This window comes from Silurus aristotelis, assembly GCF_946808225.1.
Source record: "Silurus aristotelis genome assembly, chromosome: 11".
NCBI lineage: Eukaryota > Metazoa > Chordata > Actinopteri > Siluriformes > Siluridae > Silurus > Silurus aristotelis.
In genome coordinates this window covers 16,704,394-16,729,956 of record NC_139584.1, presented here as the reverse complement: position 1 = coordinate 16,729,956, position 25,563 = coordinate 16,704,394, and the positions used below count along the sequence as shown (strand labels likewise).

The following is a 25,563-nucleotide window of genomic DNA, read 5'->3' as shown; positions in this document are numbered from 1 at the left end:
CCTTCTCTTGGCTTGTGTTTAGTAAATCATTGAGTTATTGTAAATCGGAGTTGAATAAATAAAGTATTATGAGAATCCAAATCTTTGGTTGAACAATCAAATTCCTCTCATCTGACTGGCTTTTAGTGGAGCTGCTGGCTCTTGTAGATCCATACGTCTTGTCTCTCTCATCATTTTCTACATCTTTGTACAAACCGGGAATACAGAATTTAGTTATGATCAAATTTAGGCACATTTATTTCAAAACAATTGATTACCACTGCAACTACTGATTATAACAAAATAGCAAAGAACATAAAGAATTGTCAGTAATGTTCTCTCACTCCCTAACACACTTTTATTCATACCTCATTTACTGTTAGGTTTCTTAAAGTCTCTTACTTTTTCAAATTTTCATAATAAACTTCTATTAGTTTTAGCTTCTCTGGTAAATGGGAAGACGCTGATAGACAGCAGCCATTTAGACATCTGGATGTGGAAATAAAGTTACTCAGAAGCATCAGCAAGGAAAAACTCCTCAGAAGATCCAGACTTAAAAGGGAACCCATTCTTTATTGTGCAACATTGGGTGGTTGGATTATAAATCATTACTCTATTCAGTCATGGTACAGACACAGGATGAAGAAAAAGCAGTGTTAAAGGTTTAGGTCAAACCATCTCAGATTACCAAAACACTCTCTTTGAATTGACCTGTCAAATCAGAACCTAAATCTAAAGATATGCAACTAAATACTTTTCATGTCTTTAATATAGTTTAACATACTTTTACTAATAACATTTTGTAGCAGTTCTTTTAGTTATTTTAATTAAATAATTGATATTAGCAGACCTTTAATTAATCTGATGCAATTTATATTTTTACAGCTTTAGACCAGATTAATTGCGCTATATACAGGTTTGATTATTATTATTATTATTATTATTATTATTATTAATTAGTTCTTGGCCAGTTTCAATCCACCAAACTGCTCTCCTCTTCATGTGGCCAACTGAGGAGGGTGAAGGCCAACATGCTTCCTTCAAGACACTTTCCACTCAAAACACAACTTTTCAAAACGCTGTTCACACTGTGCCAAAGGGTTTCTAAAGATAATTGAGGGTCAACCCTGCTAGACACACACACACACACACACACACACACACACACACACACACTCACTCACTCACTCACTCACTCACTCACTCACTCACTCACTCACTCACTCACTCACTCACTCACTCACTCACTCACTCACTCACTCACTCACTCACTCACTCACTCACTCACTCACTCACTCACTCACTCACTCGGGCTCACAAACACAGACATTTGTATGGTTTCATTTAGACTGACAGCAAGGAGAGTGTATGGCCTACCTTGTTCTCTTGGCTCCTGGCTATAGGTGGCTGTGACACTGTTAAAAATTACTAACATGATCTGTACAATAGGGCAAATATATATATATATATATATATATATATATATATATATATATATATATATATATATATATATATATATATATATATATATATATACACACACACACACATACACACACACACACCAAATGTATATTATATCATTTGTAGGCCATTTTAAAACACTGGTCAACACTAGTTTTATGCATTTTCCATTTAATATTCAACATCCTTATCTAAAGCTTCTTAGATAATGAAATTACTACCATACCAAATAGGAGGCTGAGCCTTTTAGATGTTAGGTAATTGTTGGTTTTAGACGTCCCCACTACACCCAGAATTTACTACTATACTGGTAGAGAGAAATAGCTCTAAATAAAAGAAAATGCATTTAGACAATCCTTTAAATAATAATAATATTCTTTTAAATACTAAAATGTATTAAGCAGTAAATCAGCCTGCACAAAAGCCTCAGGTCTTCACTTATTGTAGGCCAAATAAAGAGCACATGTCTTTGAGAACTTCTGAACATTTATTGCTCAAAGTATGTAAAAAAAAAAAAATATATATATCAGCATTTTACAAAGGTAGTAGTGAACTGTACCGTCGACATGCAAAAAACAAAAACAGTCTGTAAACAGGAAATGACTAAGCCAAATGAGTAATTAAGGCTGGGTCACAACATTTACAAAATATTAGATTACTGTTTATATTGTCACTAATGAGTACAGGGACGTAGAGGAAACGATCTACAATTAAAAAAAAAAAAAAAAAAAAAAAAAAAAAAAAAAAGACAAGAATACACACTAGAACATTTTTAAAGTTTGTTTTTTAGGGTATAAAATAAGTGTTTAAATGGAGGAGTGTGCAACACTTGTTTAATACACAAAATAAACATTTCTAATTAATATTACCTGATGTGTCATTTTATCTGAAACATTAAAACTGTGATATCAGTCAAATCATCAGTTATTATCCTAGTAATGATTAGAAGTTGTTGCTTCCTCGATTTAAATGCGTGTTTAATTATGGATTCATTTTACTACAAGATTATGTTTGTATTTAGCATTAAAACTTAACACGCTGTAGATAAAAGAACATAATCTCAATATGTAAAAGCAAAGATTTTCTATTTATATATATATTTTTTTACAAATCTCAAATTCAAAAAGAATTTTCGAATAATATTAATAGCTATGATTTTTTTCTTTCATTTTTTTTAAATGTGTAATTTCAATATTGGGCAAAATAATCGTGATAAAAGACTTTCCCTTTGAAATACTGTATTGTGCTGGTTTTTACTGGTGGCTGCTGACCCCTAGTGGCGATCACCACAAATAGTCGATGCTATTTTTTCACGCAGTAACAAAATAAGTATAGACTACAAATAAAAATATTTCGCCAAGGCACAGAAACTAAGGCACTTTAATTCATACACTTTGACATTCACTTTTAAGAAAAACTGCTGAGATCATATGGCTCTTGTGAAATTAACACTTGCAAGTTTTAATAACTAGTCAATTCCCTCGGAAGGTAAAGTAGGGTCACATACTAAATACCATTTTCTCAGTTTTCCCGGAAGGCCTTTCTGTGTAGAGCAGGCAGCAGCGGGTCTTGATGAAGCACAAGAGGTGACTGGTACAGTGAGTGGCTTCCTGGCAGCAGTGGACATGACTGATATTGGAGAGAGACAGTGTGTGTGTGTGTGGGGGAGAAAAAACAAAAAAAAACAGACAAACTACTAAAACCGAAACATTTTACAGTTTGACATGCCACTGCTATACAAAAAAAACAAAAACAAAACAATGCTTCGGCGAAGATAAATATTGTTTGTGACAGCACAGATCTATGCACATTTCAAATAATGAACATGCTGGTATATTAATCAGATACTTAAGATTTAATGGCATTTAATTAAGATCGATTTGTGTGGGTGCAGTGACGCACCAAAACAATCCTATTTGTTAATCATCAGTAAAAGACAATTGAACCGTAGTAGTAGTAGTGACGTGCCGAATGAACGATTGCAGAAACAGGAGATGAAATGAAGCCAGTATTGTAGTGGATCCCTGGCATTCTATTGCAGCAAACACACAATACATCTGTTTTTAGTCGTCTACAGGCTTCATCTTCATTTGGGCCTGCATTTGAGCAATCATCTGCTGCATGCGTCTCAGCTGTGGACAGAGGGCAAATAAGAGATGATTATAATGAGAGGTGTGTTAAACATTTTTTTTATTAATACATAAATAATAATAAAAAAAAAAAACCTCTATGAGCTTTCAAACACCCACAATGTTGCATCTGGCTTGTGTCTCGTGCACCAGAAAAATTGCTTATAATGCTCCAAAATACAATAAAGACATTGAGGATACTGGAAGCAGTTTTTTCCCTAATGTGAGTGAAATGAAACTTTTCTTAAACATTACCCATTAGCATATACAGTAGCTGTAAACAGACATGTAGTAATCAAAACACAAACACAGTCACTGTGATCCTAAATACAGCTTCTGCTGGAAACATGTGATTAGAGGTCTTTGTGAATAAACACTATATGTAATGAACACATGCAAAAAAGAAAACATATGGATTTTGAAAGACAAATCAAGCGGTGTCTCAAACAGGAAGCCGATATCAAGCTGTGCGACATGTTTTACATGTTCTGATTGTCCTTATACCTTCTCAAGCCAAAGAAATGCACACAAAATATCGCCTATAGAATGCAGCCTTCAATCTAAACAAAATAAACACTTCCTAGCTTCACCATCAAAACCACTACATACGGAGGGGTAAGAACATAATGCATGTGTCGGTAAATACACCAGAAAAGGCTGTTTTTCTAAAAACCTGCTCAAACAGGAGATAATATTGTGAAAAATTATATTGTTAGAAATCAATATCGTCTACAATAACAACATTGTTAAATCCTTGGAAGTTTGGGCGTTAACTTTGTTTCTTTTGTCCACTTGACAGGTTGGTTAAAAAAAAATCTACACAGTAATGGAATACAGACTTATGTCCACTGGTTTAAAAAAAAAAAATCCAAAACTAAGTAACTAAGTATGGCATGTTAGACACCTCTGTGCTATGTGCTTTTTTTTTTATTTTATTTTTTTTTAACATGCAACATAAAAAATAATTTCCTGCAACATATTTACTGTCATTACTCGGTTACTCATATCTCATGTAGTGCACTATTTATGACTTAATTACATCTCCTTCGACATCTAAAACATCCTTGTCCTTACACACATGATTAAGAAATAAAAAAGCATAAAAGCCTAGTCATTGAATATTTAACAAAAATCTGTTTTAGCTGGTTTGTCTGAAACATGACCAATGAAACATTCTTTTCTGTAATTTTTTTTTCCGTTTAGCATACATGGTGTTGATTAGATTTTAAAAACCAGTCATTTGAATAAAAGAACCAGAGTAGCGTGATGGAAAATGCCTTACCTCAGCCTCCTTCTCCATTAAGATCTGATCTTTGTCTAACACTTCTTCCTCCACTGACCTGTAAAAGACAATTGGGGAGTTTTTTTCTTGCCACAGTCGCCACTGGCTCGCTCATCAGGGACAAACTTACACTTACAAAGAACATGTTATTCATTTTTATCACCACATTATCTGTGTAAAGCTGCTTTGAGAATGTTCATTGTTAAAAGCGCTATACAAATAAAAAAATAAAAAAAATGTAACAATTGTTTGTTCTATCTCCATTCAGCAAAGAAAGCAGATATAACACTCAGAGTCACTAACTGCTCTCTGCTCACTTCTATTTATTTTTTATATTATATTTAATAATATAATATTTTTTAGTAAAGCAATGGGAATGGGGTGAAAGCTGTGTTCAGCATTTGGCAGGGATGAGCACCCTCTAAACTTGTTTTGAGGTTTTGGTGCGTTTATATCGTACCTGCCAGCTCTCTTCAGTCTCTCTGAGCGGAAGTTCTCATAGTGTAGGTCCTGAGTCACTTCCTGTAGGTCCTGCATATGAGTCCTGTAAACATGCAGCAAAATGTTAACCATTTAGTTTGTCAAATGATAAAACATTTGTTCTCCAGTGAAGGTTTTTGCATTTCTATATTAATAATCCAATATCCACCAGAGGGCGCCACCGTATACTTCAGGAATAATGTTACTACTATAAAATTCAAGATGTGCGGACAGAAAATATGTGCATTTATATCATTTCATATACTTAACCAATATCACAAAAAAAAGCGAGTTTTTTTTTTTCTTCAAAAATCAGCATAAATACAAAATGGGATTTAGATTTTATGCAACAGTTAAATAAATAAATAAATAAATCCAAACAAAGTCACAGCATTTGCATTTCTGAATAACATGAAGGTGTTTCGTTCCTGAATGAATCACTTGTTTAAAAGATTTGGTTCAAATGCAATGACTCATTAACAGTGATTTACTGGCGCTTTAATTTCACATTTCAAAGTATTTTCTCATTTTTAAATAATATCTAATATCAACATTCAAGACTATGTTCAAAACATCAAAACATTATTTATGCATTTGTAACTGCAGGTTAAAGCATTACATGTCCCTCTGAGCTGCATTAAACAGTCACACTGTTACAGTGTATATACATTTAAATGCCATTGCTTGGCAACAGATAAAATGTCTTATTATTCTAACTGACTGATTAAATGTAAGAATTTGATGCACACTTTTATATAAAAAAATAATAATAATAAAAATAATTTTTAAAAAAGCCCATAAAATGTAAAAATCAATTAAAACTTTTTGGAAAAGATTACTCTCTGTCACTGCTGTGAACCGACCAACACATAGAATATAAAAAATACTAAAAATTTGAGTCTGCTGTCTACAGTAGCCCTTAAGGTACCAGCACAATAACACAAAATATAATCTAATTATCGTTATTGATCAAATCCAAAAAATATTATACCATTTTATGTAAATATTGCTCCCCCCTACATAACAGATCCTGCTGTACTCACACGAGCATGGTGCGTAGTTTGAGGAAATCATTGTGTTCGGGATTCTCCACCTCCACTACACCCCAAGGGTACAAACGCCCTCGAATCTTCTTCCCCTTCACCTCAATCAGCTGGTTTGAGCCAATCACAGCAAAAGGAATGCTGGCCTGTAGAGGAGATCATAAAAAAATCAGAAATCATTAAAAAAAATGTTTAGATACTACAGGTGTAATGGTACACGTTTCCATACCGAAACGGCTTTCGGTGCCTCTTTTACTTTTACCCTCGGGAACGTGGTGTGGTGGAGTGCATTTATTATTATTATTATTTATTTTTTCTTTTAACCTTGAAAACAGGGGTAAAAAAAATAAACTAGAGTTAAAGCAGTGTCACTGTAGCTGCTCATTCAATACCAATAAGATTTGTGATTTTTGTGCATGCATTAAAACGCTATAGAATCCATTGCGCTAGGAAGTGGCTAGCGGCTAACGTTAACACTATGGATTCTTTAGCGTTTTATGTCCAGCTTCAAGTATTTCTCTTAAAAGGAGAAGATCCTGACAATTTCACATATCGATGGAGTGAATGTATGCTGAAATAAGTAGAACAGTTAAATAGATCATGTCTTTAGAAAATGTGATATTAAATGTAAAACACACATTTACATACACATCTGTATTACTCAAATGGGGTCTAACAAATGTAAACTATTTAATTTAATTGTTTCATTTTATTTAATCAATTTAATTTGTGCCAATTTAATTGATTACTCAATTTAATCAATATAATAGAAAGGTTTATTGCATTAATTTGATTTATTCGATTTTATTTTTGGAAAAAATTTGAAAATATTATTTTATACATTATTTACCCAAGTAGGCATTTTAATAAAAAAATGTAAACTGTTTAAATTAAATTTAACAGATTTAAACGGCACAAATTTTATTTTAACAAAGGAACCCGACGGCACAAGCCACCTGACCTTTAGGACACGGGTCTGCTCTTTGAACTCCTCATCCTCATCAGAGTCTGCATCAGGGAGCTGGTAGATGCGGATGCCATGCTCACTGATCTCATCCAGGATCTAGATATTAGAAAAGCACACAGCAGAGATATTGTAACATTTTCATACATACTTATGTGAAATTTACAAGACTATAGATTTATTGCTATTGACGATTCTCCAGTATAACCATCTTATTCTGGAGAATCTACAAGATGCAAAAAATGAAGGTTCTGCTGAATCTATATTGGTGAAGACGAATAAAAACTACAGAGTGGTTGTTTTAGCAGCAGGTTCTAAATCCTAGCAGTAGGTCAAAGCAGCTCTCAATGTTTCAGAATGAACATCCAGCTATGCCATCAGTATAATATACCACAATCAGATCAATCAATAATCCTTAAATAAGATTCAGCTGATGTCGGTTAGGAATTCTTCATTAATTTCAGTTTATCATATAAGAAACACATACTAATGAGAGAAGCAGGATGTGCTGTTCTACATGGCCTTGTGTTTCAGCAAACTTTAAATTACGAGAGTCCCAATTGTCTTCAAACCTAAGGGAAATGAACTAAAATGCAAAATGTACAGAACGTTCTCCACATGACTGCCACTTCTATGTAAACGCGCACGGAGTCGACACTTGTGTGACATGCTTTGCATGTTTTCTGTAAAGTCCATCCACCTTGTGACAACTTTCAGATTCTCCACCCATGAGAATGATTTCAAAACGTTCGTTTTTTAAAGGCATTCTTAAAAGCTATTTTCAAAAAACAATTTAAAGTCTGAATCAAACATATTGTTAAATACAAACTAAAAAAAGTGTTAATTTTTCCAATATGTATAGAGACTTTCTGAACACCCTTTATATTCACAACCAACATGATGTAGAATCATTCTCTTTCAGAAAAAAGTTCAGGAATGTAAATAAGTGATCTTGTCCTGCCTAAAAGACACCATGTCTCCCACAATAAGCTGCACCAGTCTGAAGATCTACATGTGATACAGAACCTTACCAAACTCTCCTGTATGTCCGAAACACCTGTGGAGAACGGAGCCGATGATTATTTTTCCTAACATCAAAGATAGAAAAGCAGCACAATGCTATTTTGTAGTGGCAGCCAAAAACGCCACCAGCAGACTTTTCCTGACATTCTGAGCACTTTCATGTTCTCTCAGCAGGGACAATGTTTCAAAAGGGCAGAAGCCCCCCACTCCCCTTGTCCTATCAATAAATCTCCTCTTGTTCTGAGGAGGCTTATTTTCATAGCACAAAGATAATCCCACCCGGGGACTGTGTGCGAGTACTCATGTGGGTGTTATTGTTGTCTGGTTCAAGTCCAAATAAACATGACGCGTCATCTGGATGGAAAGCGTGACCATGGACATGTACAGTGAATCAAATGAGATATACAGAAGCCTGGGGAAATAGAATGAACGGAAGAGTCACAGCACAATATGATAGAAGCAGAAGGAAAGGAAACTACAAAGAGAAAAGAAAGAACAAAAAGAATCAAAGTGCTTGATGCCTAAAGTGGGCTTCCTCCGGGGAAGGAAGAAAGAAAACGAGTCAAGACAAAAAGCCTGCAGACCCTCAAGTGAAAAATATGTCCTAGAAACTAACATTTTCGATGGACCAGTTCAAAACGATTTTGCTTAACTAAACGCATAGATTTGCTATGACCTCATCCCACAGTAGGAGTGAAAGTGTAACCACTAGAGTAAGATCTATTAGAACTTCCAATGAAACAGGGATATAACAACACTATTAAACAAGGCCGAGAGTCTCTCAGTCTGTTTGGGTTGGCTAGTAAAGGCCACTGGATTCTGGACAATGGGTGCAGAAGTCTTTCCAGTCCCTCTACAGATTAAAAAGGGAAGTGAGGCTCACTGAATCTACTGGCGATTTGTTTGCCTAAGGATGCATTATGACTTACGATTGTGTTTATGGAGCAGGACTCTGTGTGGGTCTACTGGCTAAAGAGACTACAGGAGTCACAATATCCTAACATAAGCATTTTAAGTACATTGTGATAAAAGGTCCATGAAGGTTTGTCTCCCAGACTTACTACTAAAACAACACCTTCAGGCAAATGATTACAGAGTTACAATATGTAGAGTATTAGAGTTGGAGCAGTAATTAGAGCAGAAGAGCATTAGGAGTGATAAGCTGAACGAATTCTATGCAATGTGGAGTTTAATCCTCCACAGTGTTATGTGCAGTATCTTTAAATCTGTGTGAAATCTTGCAGAACAGTGAACAGGGCTCAATTCTTTTTGGAAAGTTTCTTTTTTTCCCCAAAACAGAAGCGCTGAATTTGGCCCGACAGGGTGTATTCGACTTTCAAACACACAAACACAACATAAACACAGGGCTTTTTCCCACAACCCATTATTACTGTACAAACAGGGATTTAGCTAAGCGATGCAAAATAGCCTTTTCACACTTTGGCATGCCTCAGCATGAGCTTACTACCACACACATACACCCACACATCAACACATGTCCAAGTACAGCCTATGACCAGTCACTGACTCACAAACAGGCAATGATTCCCAAAATATCTTAAAGCAAACAAGCCTGTCACAAACAAAAAAAAAATCTCTTAAAGCAGACTCATTGCATTATTGCACTTGTACAGTATTTATATGAGATTGGCTTCCCAACCCCTAGAACAATACTTGGAAGTTCGCAGAACTATTGCCGAGGACAAACGCAAATTAGAGTCAATGCAACTTAAGACTCTTTCCAGCAGGATCAATGAAGCCACAAGACGAACGTCTCAGCAAATATCCTGGAACGGTGACTGCCAAACCTTACTCCTCAATGGCCAATGTGACAAACGCACATCCTGGACTTTCCCCTTTTAAAAACCTTCAGCACTGGATTTGATCACCGAATAGATGCAGCCATCCTGAGTCTTTATTCATCCCTAAACACCAAGCGTTCTTTATGGAAGCCTAATGAATACTCTATAGCACAAAAAGTACTGACTAATGTTTGTGTGTGTGTGTGTGTGTGTGTGTGTATGTAACACTGTGTGTTTGTGTTGTGTTAATCCGGTGCCTCAAAGACAGCAAGGTGCAGGAGACATTATCTAAACAACTATATAAATTTGCAAATGTGTGTGAATATGTATGCATGTGTGTGATTTAGCCGTTTCAGAACTATCAGCGCTGTGGTTCTCATATGGAAAAAAAACATCTCAAAGACTGATTAACCAAACAGATCTCCAGCAAGAATATTATTATTATCACTAACAAAAGACTTGGCTCTCTAATATGTGAGACGACATAAAGTAACAAACTCTTTTCAGAGATCCTATTTCGAGGCAGTTCAAATAGCAGTTCTGAAGCGTATGCTGAAGTCACTAGGTGTATGTGGGCAACAGCTATTTATTGTTTTAGGTTGAGCAAATCCAGGCAGAATGTGGCCATATTCCAAGGTATAATCACTGAAAAATAAGACAAATAAACAATGACACACGTTTGCACACACAGGAATAAAGCCCTCGGTTTGAGGGTTAGATGCTAATGAAAAAGGTGAGTGTGAGGTAAGGCACTGTCTATATACAGATGTGACCTCATGATCTCACCAAGTTTGTGTTGCTCTAGATGTGACACTGTTTCCCGTGTAAGGCGGCCATAACGCAAATCATTCTCCTCATGCATGTGCTCGCAATGAGGTAATAGAGACAGTCATAAATTCAAGCCTTCCTTAGAAACAAAGCACAATACTTAAGAGTTCACAAATGTTGTAACACTCAAAAACACACGCACACCTTTTGGGATTTTTTTTTCAGGACTGACATATATTGGTGCACTCAAGTCAAAGAACAAAGGGAGGAAACTTTAAAGGCTCAGCAATGGACAACAACAATAGAAACTAAATTTCACACACTATGAAAACGCTGCTCATGGTTTAGCCAGGATATGTAAGGAAATGTAGCATTGTTTTCAAGCTCTTACGTTTGAATTCACAAAATTGACTGAATAAATACTGGTAAAAGGGGTTCAGCAACAGCTCCTCACTCAACAACTCTCCATTCTTCAGCAATCCACAGAGTGACCATCAATATTACAATCTTGCACATTGTTAAAGCAAACTAACTCACTTGAAGTACAATGATGAATGCACAGCAACATGTTTACAAAAATACAGCTCTGTAGAACACAAATGGCACCTATAATGCATATGTATATGCATAATGCAGCCTATATAGTACTTATAGAAATTCCAAAAGAAGCATGTTGAGGAGAGCCAAGTTCTTGTGAAACATCTTGCTTTATGAGCTATGACCTCAGTCAGGGAAACTTCCGCTACGTTTGGCCAAACTCTGATAAGAATCCAACACAGTGTTGCCCACGTCCACTTCAATCATTTAGACATCCATCATGAAACCCATATTGTTATAGACAGGCTGCTTCCCTGTTCCTAATTCAAGAGGGGGGGTTAAAAAAAATAGAGAGTACACAAAAAAAAAAAAGAAAAAAAAAATGGTTGATTTGCATTGCGAGAACGCTACTGAATTATTTAAAAAATATAACGGGTTATTTGTTATACTCCGGGCTGGAAGTGTCAAGATTTTGGCAAACCTTGCAGCCACATTGACATTATCAGAAAATGAAGGAAGACTCCCCTCATGCGTCCTTTCACTGACCTGTTCAACTACACAGATTTCGATGCCAGTAGTTTGTTCAATTTTCACATCCTTCATAGAAGGCCAATCTATAATACAAGGGTACTGATATGTGCTTACCAGACATTTCTAACAATGAGACTAAATCAAATAGCTGGATGTCCTCCATACTGGAGGGAAGGTCAACTATACTTTAGATTTCTTCTTTTTCGTGCAGAAGAACAATAAGCATACAATGCAAATTAGTTAATTCTTCTTCCTGCTGCAGGACCAAATGTAATTAAGGAAACAAGTTGGTTTTTCTTTTGTTCAGCATAAGTGTTCAGCAACTGAATATTATTCTACACACACACACACACACGCACACACATATATTTCATACAATGGCTATTTTAAATATAAACATGTGTATTCATTTGCGTACATATTCGTAATCATGAAATATGAAATAGGTCACACCATAGTCACAAACCCAAAGTGTGCCTTAGAAGAACATACAGTATCAAAGCTACAGGAGACAACCATTGATAAAGAGTGAGCTCAGGCTTGGCTCTCTGTCTTATTATGGTTAAAGGGCAACACATAATTTGCTAAGCCAAAAGGAGGACATCAATGCAAGGAAATGGATTGATTGATTACAGGAAGACAACTCTGACAAAACTGGTCTTATCTTACTACCCTTGAACAAGACCACCATGTGCCGATGCAAGCACCATTACACACATCCCAACCAAATAAATGGATAAGGGGTCAAATGGCCTTGAAAAACATGTATTTGTGCTGTATAGTGCTGGTGTGGACAATACTACATTTATTAGTTAGTCCACTAAGCCAATAAAATCTCCAGTGTGCTTGGCCAGTTTTATGTTTTTTGTTCTCTAGAAATGGACGATATATATATATATATATTCCACGATTTTATTTGGTTGTAAAGTCCTTATCAATATACTGTTACATAACATACATAAAAAACAAAAACCAGGATGCTGCTGGATATGAAATTCTGTTCCCACACAGCATGCCTAGAAACAAAACATAATTATCCATCATTCATGTAAGCAAAATTAAAACTTTAGACATTTTAAACTATTCAATGTTTAAACAAATCAGTGTCACTGTACATGGCTGGGCAACAACTAACATGTCAAACCCTTAAGTCAAATTGTGAACAAACAAAGAAAATGGTGGGTACAACAAATGTGCCACGTTCTAAATTGTTTCATATAACTTGGATATATCGAACATAAGGAAATACAAAATCTATAATTTTGATCAATTATTCATGTTCAACATCTAATTATAAATCTTCAGTGTATAGCAAAAGGAAGCACTGGTCTTGATGTTCCAATACTTTCAGAGGGGAATGTAGTCATAGGAAATTGTGTGCATTGTGAAGAACAGATGTCTGGGGGGTTGGTTGCTGTGAATGGCCTGAGGCTCTTGGGCACCAGAGTGTGAAGGGATAATCCACCAGTTTCTTTTTAAAAGTCTAAAGCTTATTAGAGCCCTCCGCCCTGCATTTGCAATGCAGTGCAACTAATGATGGACAGCCAACTGAGTAACAACCAAAGAATAAGTAAAATGAAAATGCCAACCACTTAACAACAAATAAACACCTAAAATATAAACACTTGAAATAGCTAATTTCATTATATTAGCAGAAATTGTGTGACTGAATAAAAAACAAATCTTTTAAAGCTATATGAAGCAAAAATCCTTCAAATGTTGTGACAAATTTACCCACTGCTGAAAGATACATTCCAACCCCCATTCTATACCACAAAATAAATATGTAATAAACAAAATAAGGAAAACTGACACAAATCAGACAGGCAATCAAGGTTAAGCTCCCCGTTTCTGTTGGAATTACTGATAGCACAGATGGTAAGCTGGGTAATGCCAAACACTAACCACTGTATATAATCCATCTGCTCAATTACGTCTCAGCAGGAATGCTGGGTCTGGGAACCTGACTATGGGCCAGCTTCCAGCTGCACAGCGCTGTTGGTGATTAACAGTGTTGACTGTTTGTGTGTGTTCAGAGGGCAAAGGGAAGCATCTGCAAAAATTAAAGGAACTTTACTGCTATCCGGCAAGGAGTGGAGGCGTCGCCTCATGAGCAGGCCCAACCTGTTATGACCAGAGTGGCAAACTTTTATTAATAAATACACACACCTCTCGCTCTCACATGCAAGCACACACACCAAAACAAAATTACAATTTCTCATCTGGTAAATGTGGGAAGGAGATACACACTCACCCGCCGTTTCAAGCGGTCCCTCTCTCGGAGCGTCAGAGTGTCGGCTTTTGCGATAACGGGCACGATGTTCACTTTGCTGTGGATGGCTTTCATGAACTCCACATCCAGTGGCTTAAGTCTGGAACACACACACACACACACAAAGGTGACATTTCTGTTTCTCTGAGAAAGAAACAATATTATCTCGTTACAGTGGCACATAGTAAGACCAGGCTTCACATGCCTATTGTACAGTAGGTGTTTTCGGTGATGGACAGGTTTCAGCTTGGGAACACTGCAAGCACTATGGTGCACTGTGTGTTTTCACACCTCCTTATTACAGCCAGAATTTTCAGCAATTTGTGCTACAGTGGCTCATCTGTGAGATCGTCTCACACTCACACTCACACACACACACACACACACACACACACACACACACACACACACACAAACACAAACACACAAACACACACACCTATGTAGTTTAGGTGGCCATGTTCTTTCCCTGGGTTACTGAGTGTCCTTCCTTGGACCACCCTTTGATTAGTACTAATCACTGCATACCGGGAACACTCCTCCATCAAGAATTTAGTCCTTGTTAAAGTCGCTTGAGTCCTTATGTATGACCATTTTTGCTGCTTCCAAAACATTAAATTTAACAATTGGTTTTTCACTCATTGTGTAACATACCTCAAACCCAGACAGGTGCTATTGTAATGAGATAATCAATGTTCAGTTCACTTCACAAAGCTTAGCATTTGTTACCAGCATTTATTATTATTACAGTATAAGGACTTCACATAGACAATAATGATAATAATAAATCTGAGTTGTTTTACCCGTGTCCAAATGGAGATATGAAATAGAAGCAGCAGTGAACTCTGTTGTCCACAATGTGTCTGCGATTCAGGCCGCTTTCATCATGCAGGTAGCGCTCAAACTGATTGTCAATGTACTGAATGATGGTCTTAAAACTGTAGGAAAACAAGATAAAAATTGTTTAATAAAATAAAATATAATTTACACAATAGTATAGTAGTCCTGGACTCGCGCTTCCCTTTTACAATCATTTAGTTACCTGGCAAAGGATAAGGGCTCAGAGATACAAAGCATTTCAACCAGGAGTCTTCAATTAATGTGAAAAGTGCCTCTTTGGCTGCAGGTTTCGTTCCAACCAATCTGGAAGCAAAGCTGTTTAACTTGAATGAAAACCTGCAGCTCTTTACAGGTAAGATTCGACTTAAATCTACAAGAATTCATGACCTAAACAACTATCAATAGTGGTGTGTACAAGAGCAACCGCTTCATAACATCACACAATACAGAAAAAAGCAATACTCATACATAATGTGGAGAGAAGAAAAAAAAGAAAGAATTATCTACAGGTAGGTAAACCTGTGGGAGATTAGTTCTGCAACCTGTGTGAACTGGTTCAGCTTGGTGACAACTGAGAACCTTGACTGCTAATCCATACAAGAACTAATAATGTAAATGTGGCCTATGTCATGATTGTCCTGAAATGCAGATTCACTTATTTGTCCATCTTTGACTACATGTCTAAATGACCTTGGGAGGCTTAGACTATTCCTTTTTACTGAAGGTATTAATAGAAAGCATCATAAACAGGAAACGTGAGGGTGCACAGAACGGTGATGGTGAGAATACTTATTTAAAGAGAGCGTGTTCTGATTTTCGAGAATAAAAAGCTATTTGTGGACACAAAGCAATGAATCGTTTGTGTAGCTAAGCATATATCAGCGATCCTCATGTTCTCATGACCCTGTTTGTCATGTAATATGAATTCTGCAATGCCTCAGTGTGAGTGTGTATGAGTGTGTGTGAGTGTGTGTGTGTGTGTGTGTGTGTGTGTGTGTGTGTGTCTCCATGTTATATACCATCCCCTCTAAATACATTCAGATAGCAAGACCAATTCTTCACCAAAACACCTAACAGGGCACAGTCGGTCACATGTTTCAGTATTTTTGATTATTAGAAAAAAAAAAGAAAAGAAAAGAAAAGAAAGGTCCAAACTAAAATGGCATGTTTTAAACTGTTAAACACATCTAGATGCAAATACCAGGGGAAAGGAAAGATAAAAAAATTTTAATTGTTCATTTATATTCAACTTTTGATCTTAAACCCAAATATCTACAGTGTACAAGAACAGAAGGTTTGGCCTTTCTGTTACAATACTTTCTCAAACGGTTACTAAAAATGCTTTCTCTCCTCAGCTTTAAGTAAAATTACCCAAACAATCCTACAGCATAATGCAACAAAAACAATTTTCTAATTTGACCAAGTTTCTATCCACTGTGTCTGTATAATATAAATAATTGACAGTCCAAGGTCAGCCAAACTAGTGTGCAAAAAGATATACGTTTGTTTTTCTAATTCTTTAGAGAACAGTATTTATAAATTGAACTTATATCTGTTTAAAGATTTTATGGTGCTTTAACACAAAACATCCCAACATGTCATGGTAAATACACTTCAGACGAAGTAGAGATCAGTGACTTTGCGAGTAGAGATATTGAACTGGGAGTTGCTCTTATCTGACTTGAATACAAACACATTAATAAAACCATAAAACAAAGCATGTGGCTTAATAGAGTTTAAATCATTGCTGTGTCAATGCTGAGCAGGGAGGATTATTTTTTCAAACATTCCTCTGCAATCATGTCATATCATTGCTCCTAACTACAGGGCACCGTCTGATTTACAATTAAACAACCAAAATGAACAGCATATCGTTTGACAGCTTAAAGATTCAAACACCGAACCAATCGGATATTCACACACTCACCAGTCTTGACTGTTGATGGCATCTCCGTATCCAGGAGTGTCGACCACAGTCAGGCGGAGCTTCACCCCTCTCTCTTCGATTTCCACTGTTGAGGCCTCAATCTGCACTGTCCGCTCAATCTTCTCTGCAATAATCATGGAAAACCATGACACTTTAACTTATTTATCACAACACACACAAAGGTTTAATTTCTGTTTAATTAAAGAAAAAAAAGCCCCTGAGAAACAGCAGTGCGTATACACAAACACAAATCAGCCATAAAATTAAAACCACAGATAAATAATCTTGTTATAGTGGCATCGTGTAGGACCAGGATTCACAATGCATATTGAGGGTGTTTTCGTTAACCAGTTTGCATCTACATATCCCATACGCTGCAAACATTACTCTTATTGTTTTTTTGTTTTATTTTTACAGCCAATGTTAATGTTTTCAGCAATGTGTGCTACAGTGGCTCTTCTGTGGGATCAGATCACACACACGCACGCGCGCACACGCGCGCACGCGCGCACACACACGCGCGCGCACACGCACGCGCACGCGCACACGCACACGCACACACACACACACACACACACACACACACACACACACACACACACACACACACCTATGAACCTGGGCTGCCCATAATTCTTTCCCCAGGTTACTGGGTGTCTTTCCCTGAATTGATATGCATATGTGTATGTAAAATTATGTAGAAGCTATCCTGTACCCACATATTATTACCTGCTAATAAACCTTTCGAACTCTTGCGATGCTGGCTTGTGCATGGTCATAATTCAGTATTCGGTGCATAGTAATGTGTGTACACAAGATCTACTCTCAAAAACTCAGTATGCACAGTTAATAAATGAGACCCCTGGACTTTAATCCCTGTTTTAATTACAAAAAAGTGCAGCTAATGCTCTAAAAAGCTGAGCACTTTTGGAACGACAAAGTCATTTACTGTAACAATCCAGTGAGTTACGGGTATGTGAGCTATGTGACCTGAATAAAACAGAGTCATGTGTAGGATTATGCTGATTAAAAGTGAGTTATTGTCTTGGACTTTTAATATACATCTGACCCCATGGGAGACTTCAGGGGGGCTTTACTATTCGGCAGATCAAAATGAAAAAAAAACTTCTACATTCCACCTTAAGCACTTCTGTGTTTCATGAACTTCAAAAAGTCATCTATTCAGCAATCTTTCATTATTTGTAAGAGGCCATGGGGGAAAACAAACATTTGGAAACATTTAAGCCATGGACACCATGTTACCTGCTGCTCCAGGGATGTAGCGTTCTGGATAGAGGTCAGTGAGAAACAGGCTGTTGATGAGGGTGGATTTACCCAGTCCAGACTCTCCTACAAAACAAACGTTAGCCAGACAAAGTAATACACTGTAACTAATTACGTGTGTGAGAGAGTATTTTTTATTTTATTTAACTCACCTACTACCATAAGTGTAAACTCGAAGCCTTTCTTTACAGATTTCCTATGTACCTGGTTAGGGAGGTTAGCAAAGCCCACATACCCTGCAGCCTCAGGGAACTACAACAATCAAACAACAACTGTAACAATCTTCTTCATACAGGCCTGAATTAATAAGTGCATTGTATGGGGAAAGTTTCTCACATCGTACCTTGCCTTTTTCTCCAGACTGTGACATGCCTGCAGGTTAAAAAAAAACCTGAAAAAAAAAAAAAATATTAAAACACTATATAGTGTACTATGTCTATAAAACACTTTGAAGTCATCCTGGAAATTACTGTACTGGATGAAAAACAAAGTTTTCCGGAAACAAACTTTTATCTGTTTTTTTTCACCTCTGACACAATTGCATTCTACTGACCATTTGCTTTTTCTCTTCATACACATGTACAATATAAACAAAAACGATGATATAAAGCCACAGGAGGATGTGGGGAGTTTGTAAATCCCGGAACAGTGGGAGTGAAAATTCTGTTTATCTTTTTATCTTCCTGAAGGCCTTGTTCTACACACACAGAGTTGGTGTAAAATTTCCATTTCTGTAGCCTGTGGTTAGCCCTTCCAAAATCTAAAAATGCAGTGTGCTGGTTTGTGCAATAACAAACGAACTCATGGATCAGAAGAATTTTGAGAAAACATCATTCAATATTAAACAATCAAATTAAAAGCGTCAAAAAATCGAAGTAAAAAAATATTTTATTTTCTATTTTTTACCATGCAGAATTGCATAAAAAGGAGTTATTTCTAATCAGGAAACATGTTGGACAATAATAAGGCTGGTTTAATGTTACATGATTATTTATAATATTTCTTCTTGTTAAATATAATTAACTACTGTGAAATGTTTTCAATAATGAGAAACAATTTAGAAATCACAATTTTACTAATAAATGAGGAAAAAAAAATTACTGTAAACGTTGCATGTGTGCCCCAACACACACACACACACACACAGAGACACACACACACACACAGAGACACACACACACACACAGAGACACACACACACACACAGAGACACACACACACACACAGAGACACACACACACACAGACACACACACACACACACAGACACACACACACACACACACACACACACACACACACACACACACACACACACACACACACACACACACACACACACACACACACAGAGGGAGGTCCTGTTATTGCCTGCTGCCAGTAGTGAAAACAATAATGTGGATTTAGATTAATGAAGTGGCCCTTTTATTACCCTGGTAATCACACAAAGCAGTTTCAGCAGGCACAGACACACTCTTGTATTATGCGAACATATGGCCATTGTACTGATCTTTTCATTACTTAAAAAAAATCTTATGCATATTTACATCTAAACATTGCCTAGTTTTTGTCACTGTCTCTGTGTGAACAAACCTTTTGTGCATTCTGTGCAAAATATCCTACAGTATAAACGCAATCAAATTTTCCTTGCATTGTTGGAAAACTATATTTTCTACTCCCAATAACAGGTAACACCCCCCACACCCCAACCCCAAGGGGTGGCTGTGAAGCTCTTGACCGAATTCCTGTTGAAGCTTTCCATTAAATAAGCCATGGAAACATGTGATGGAAAGTCGACCTTACAGTAAGCTTGTTAAGGGTATTAGATCGACTGGAGGCATAAATATAAGGGATAGCGACTGAGAAATCTAAATGCTAAATCCGTTAAATCAGCATGAGAGGTGAAATAATTGTGTGCTCAGGTTCTTTAAATTCTACATCAAATGTAAGTGACCAGCTACATCAAAAGATCTGACGACCAGCTGGTGATGCAAAATGCTTAACAATTCATCTATTTGAATTTTTACACCAATAATGTAAAATGGAATGGAATACGAAAAAAAAAACCCATCTAAACTCACAATTTGTTCTGAATGTCAAGTTCCCTGTACAGTCACCAATAAACCATACTGAATTTTGTCAGGATACCAAGAGTACTAAATACAAACATAATATAGAATCTGAGTAGACTGATTTGACTGATCTTGACTGTCTTGAACACAAATTTCCCCCCAAACACCAGTGTTGTATAGGCATTTAGAACTGCAGTTTTTAAGACCCTTATTCTGGCAGCTTTTGGGGTAACTCTTTTTTTTTTTTTTTTAGTTTCCTGCAATAGTGCACAAGAACATTTGAAGCACTTAAAGTCTGATAAAACACTATTTGAGATTTAGCCAAAGAAAGGTGTGAGTCATTGTATTTTTTTTCCCTAGAATTTCAAGGTTGCCTGACAACGACTGCACTCAGTAGTATTTATATTTTCACAAATTCTTTGGCAAACAAAAGCTGCTCAAAAAGCTCAGAGCTAGACACACCATAAAAACGTCTGTTATAATAATTGATTAAACTGTTACATGTTAAGTACTGGAAGAGTTCACTACTAGCGGCCATCACTGGTCACCAACCTACAACTTCTAGGTTATAGATGAAAAAAGATGTGAATATCTATCCAGGATGTTCTCTCTCACAATATGTGTGCATTATTCTGGCTAAAACTAAACTGCAGATTGTTAGTTTTGGACCTGCTCAAACCACACAGTGTCCACATCATGTACTGTATTAGATCATGAGTAGGCAGACCCTTAGCTAATTGAGCAATTTTTTTTAAAGACTCTGTAAACAGTTATTATTTTCTTCTAACCTCACCTGCCACAATATCTCATTTTAAAGAGTTGTTTATACAACAATCAATCTTTTCTTAAAGTAAGACATCTGGCCCATATTTTTTGAGAGTACCAATTACCATCCAAAGAAAACATCAACGTAAAAAAATATTGTTTACATGCCACAATCATTTTTACTACTACTTAAACAAGCACTGAACACAGGGTACACACAGAGCCGACAAACAGCAGCGTCACTTCCGACAAACTGTGTCAATAAGAGCACCACATTCATAATGTTAAGGGTTAAACCTCAGATGACTTATTATTCATTAATGGGAATGTATGTACATTATTTCTTTAAGAGGTGCATTTATTTGACACATTACATTACAGAACAGTGACATTTTTTCTTCACATATCCTTTACTGCGTTGTGTTGCTATAACCGAAAAAGAGAGTTACCTTCTAGCAGACTGCAAAATCAATTGTGTACTTAATTGGATCAGGCCATTCGTTTTTACATAGTCTCAAAATAAATAGCACAATTGACTACACCTATTCATTACAAATATGCACTTTAATTTAACTCAGCTCTTTTACTAGGTTTAATAAGCTTATATTAAGAATTTATAAACACACACATCACTGCATTTAAAACAATACACTAGTACTTTGCTCTCGAAACAGTCTTGATTCTTTGCAGTGTTGATTCCACAAGGTGGTGAAAACATTCCTTAGAAGTTCTTGCAATTCATAATTGCATTACGACATTCCTGAGTTTTTTTTCTTTCCAGGTGTATATTCATGCCGTGAATTTCCCATTCTACCACATCCTAAAGGTCCCATTGCATTCAGATCCAGTGACTAAGAAAGCCTCTGAAAAACAATGATCTCACTTTCACTCTCAAGATTTAATGTGTTGTGCATTCTTAGATGCTTTTCCTCACACGACACTTGTACAGACTGGTTATCTGAGTTACTGCAGCCTTTCTGTCAGTTAGAACTTTCTACTTCTTACATTTTCAAACCAGGCTTGTTACTTTAGTTTTAATCTATTTGGTGACGATATTTCTCCTTCTCGTTGCGTGTCCCATTTTTAGCCCATCAACCTATTCACCTGTCACCTGCAGAAGTTCTTGGATGACTCTGCCATCGTCGGCCTGATCACAGATGATAATGACTGGGAGTACAGAGAACTGATCAAGAACTTTGTGGACTGGTGCCAACAGACCTGCCTCCAGATAAATGCAGGGAAGACCAAAGAACTGCAGGTGGATTTCCATAGGCACAAACACACTTCACTATCACCAGTGACCATTTAGGGAAAGGACATTGAGAGAGTGGACTCTTACAAATACCTGGTTGTTCATCTGAACAGCAAACTAGACTGGACAGATAGTACTAAGGCAATTCACAAGAAAGGACAAAGCAGACTGCTTTGCTGAGACTGCTGAGGGGCCTATGGCATTTCGGAGTGCAAGGAGAGCTACTGAAGACATTTTTTTGACTATGTGGTGGTCTCAGCTGTCTTCTATAAAGTGGTCTGCTGGTGCAGCAGCATCTCTACTGCAGACAGGAAGAGACTTGACAAGTTGATCAGGAAAGCCAGTTCAGTCCTGGTGATCCCCTGGACAATGTACAGGAGGTGGGAGAAAAGAGAATGGTAGCTAAACTATCATCATTGCTGGAGAACAACTTTCACCCCTGTATAAAACAGTTTTGTCTACAAGTAGCTCCTTTAGTAACAAACTGCTACATCCTAAGTGTTTAAAGGAGTAATACAGAAGGTCTTTCTCCCTGCTGCTATTTGACTGTACAATCAGAGTTGCTCCCAGTGAACCTGTCACCATAATAAACACAGTTATTACTGTTTAACTGTGCAATAACACCAATTTAAACCATGCAATATTACCAATGTGCAACATGTTTGAAAGTCTAACTGCTTTATTGGTGGTCTCTTTTATTTTCTTTTTATACACTGTGATGTACATCATCTTTCGGCTTCTTCCATTAGGCATCGCCACAGCGGATCATCCGTCTCCATACCCCTCTGTCCTCTACATCTGCCTCTTTCACACCAACTACCAGCATGTCTTCCCTCACCACATCCATAAACCTCCTCCTTATGTCTTCCTCTTTTCCTCCTTTCTGGTGGCTCCATCCTCAGCATTCTCTTACCGATATACCCCATGTCCCTCCTCTGCACATGTCCAAACCATCTCAATCTTGCCTCCCTCACCTGGTCTCCAAAACATCCTACATGCGCTGTCCCTCTAATAAACTCGTTTTTATTTCCTGGCTCTCACACACTACAGACGTTGGCTAGTTTGCGAGGCTAACAACAAGCAAGGCAGAAGGCAACAAGAAGTACGGGGCTAATATGCAGGAGACAGAGGGAGTCAGCGATGTAAACATGACTGAGAACAGAAACATTCCTGATCATCATCATCTTTGCTCTGCTTGTGTTCTATATTGTGTTTTTTTTTTTACCTGGATACATTTATTAGATAACAAAACTTTTAATTATTTTGTATTAATATATTAATATGATGTGAGTTCCAGGTACCGGCATGACACTAAAACAGGTAGTAATAATAGATACTTTCTACTTAAGTACATGTCAGAGCCCAAACTTCTTTACTTTAACTTGAGTCTTTTAAAACATGAGTATCTGTACTTTTACTTGAGTGAAGGATGTGCACTTTTGCCATCTCTGAAACTGACAGAATAGTGTTTATTTCACTAATCAGTCTACAGCAGAGATGCACAAACTATGCTAAATGTGACTGGTTCTAAGTTTCAAGTGTACTTATTATAAATGTCATTGAACTACAAAACGTTGAAAATAAAACAGCATTAAGTTGCAAAGTAATGTTTCCTATTTACTTATTTCTAAATGTTATAAAATTATTTATAATTACTTTATAATTAAAAGGGCAGTTTAGTATAATAATAATAATAAAAATAAAAAATTCATTTCTGACCCACAGTCCTCAATCAAGTTTGATTCATAGGAAGTTTGGGCACCTCTGGTCTAGAGACTGATGTGAAAATCAGAAATACTCTGGATGACTTCTATAAATATTTAAAGCAGCCTATCCCGCACCAACAATCATGCAAAATTAAAATCACTGCAATTGCATTTTCCCCTTTCTGATGATTGATGTGAATATATTCTATATTAATGTGAATATAATATTATGTGGCTTCTGCTGCTGCATGATTGACTGAACACATAACTGCATGAATGAGTGTAATGATGTATACAGGTGTTCCTATTAAAATGCCCTCTGAGGAACATAAGTGCAATTTAAAAACAGCAACAAAAAAAGAAGTTATTAAAATACAGAGTTTAAGGCAGTTTGCTAAATGATTCAAACATTGTGCTGAGGCTATGAATATATTCACACAGATCCAGACCTGTTCCTGAAACTACACCAGAAGTTTGGAAGAAGTTTCCAAACTTATTCTACTTTAAGATTCATTCCGGCCATATTGTCAGCTCACACCAAGCATACTCTTTATACTGGTGTTTAACTTTAATAGTAAGAAAGCCAAATAAATTCTGAAAGATTGTTAGAGATGGCAGATAAACATCCGATAGATGATCTCACAGGGCCTTCACTGTACTACTCCTCACTTCAGCCCAACCGCCTCAAGCGCCCACACCCTGTTTTTCAAGGGACTGCTGTTCACTCTGGATCAGCTGAGGAATGTTAAATAAACTCTGTATCGTGTACGATGATTACTGTTTATACCTCAGAGAATCAATGAAACTGAATGAAAGTTGAATTATGCGAAATGTTGACGACTTGCGAACAGTTTCAGTCGTCCGTAGGAAGTTTTAACTTCCGCACGTAACACTACAGTGTTTGTACTGAGTACAGTGTTTGACTGGACTCAGCTTCTCCGGTCAGGCAGCGCGAGCAGGAGACCTCGATTCATTTTCATTGCAGAAGAAGCGCTTACCTCGGTGTAAATGTCTGACAGAAAATATATAAAAGCAGACTTTTCTTCTCCTCTCTTATATTCTCACTTTTTCCCAGTACTGTCCAGGGGACCGGAAACCGCTGCAAATCCGCCTCCGTCCCACAATGCCGTTCAGTCTCTGACGCCGGAGTATAGAGCAACAGGCGACATTGCGGTTCCTATTGGGCGTCGCAAAGAATGAGGGAGAAAGGCGCCTTAGAGCCAAGATGGTGGAAAACGCGCACAGTTTCCGTCCAAAAAAAATCCGTAAGGGCTGTCCCGTCAATCTTATCGGACGTATTAATGAATTATTATGTTTGAAACTAGTGCAATAATAATAATAATAAAAAAATTAATATACACACATTATATATTATAAAACCTAGTGTTTTTTTGTTTGTTTTGTTTTTATGGTGACAGACCACCATTTGAGATATATATAT

General features: G+C 36.8%; 1 protein-coding gene across 1 annotated transcript; it reads right to left on the bottom strand.

Moving 5' to 3' along the window:
* Positions 1-1,914: 1,914 nt before the first annotated feature.
* LOC310733355 (septin-2) lies at positions 1,915-25,315 on the bottom strand. The gene is made up of 12 exons (XM_083554577.1): positions 25,121-25,315; positions 18,672-18,719; positions 18,481-18,580; positions 18,308-18,394; positions 17,045-17,168; positions 15,081-15,215; positions 14,260-14,377; positions 7,342-7,443; positions 6,381-6,526; positions 5,318-5,401; positions 4,858-4,915; positions 1,915-3,578 (listed from the first exon to the last, which is right to left on the bottom strand). The coding sequence occupies exons 2-12, from the start codon at positions 18,696-18,698 to the stop codon at positions 3,510-3,512; spliced, it is 1,050 nt and encodes a 349-aa protein (XP_083410703.1). The 5' UTR covers positions 18,699-18,719; positions 25,121-25,315; the 3' UTR covers positions 1,915-3,509.
* Between the last annotated feature and the right edge of the window lie 248 nt (positions 25,316-25,563).

Coding starts and splice junctions, on each gene's coding strand:
- LOC310733355 (XM_083554577.1), bottom strand. CDS start 18,698: ATGTCACAGTCTGGAGAAAAAGGCAAG. Junction 18,581..18,671: donor AGTCTGGAGAAAAAGGCAAG/GTACGATGTGAG, acceptor TGATTGTTGTAG/TTCCCTGAGGCTGCAGGGTA. Junction 3,579..4,857: donor TAATGGAGAAGGAGGCTGAG/GTAAGGCATTTT, acceptor CTCTGTCCACAG/CTGAGACGCATGCAGCAGAT.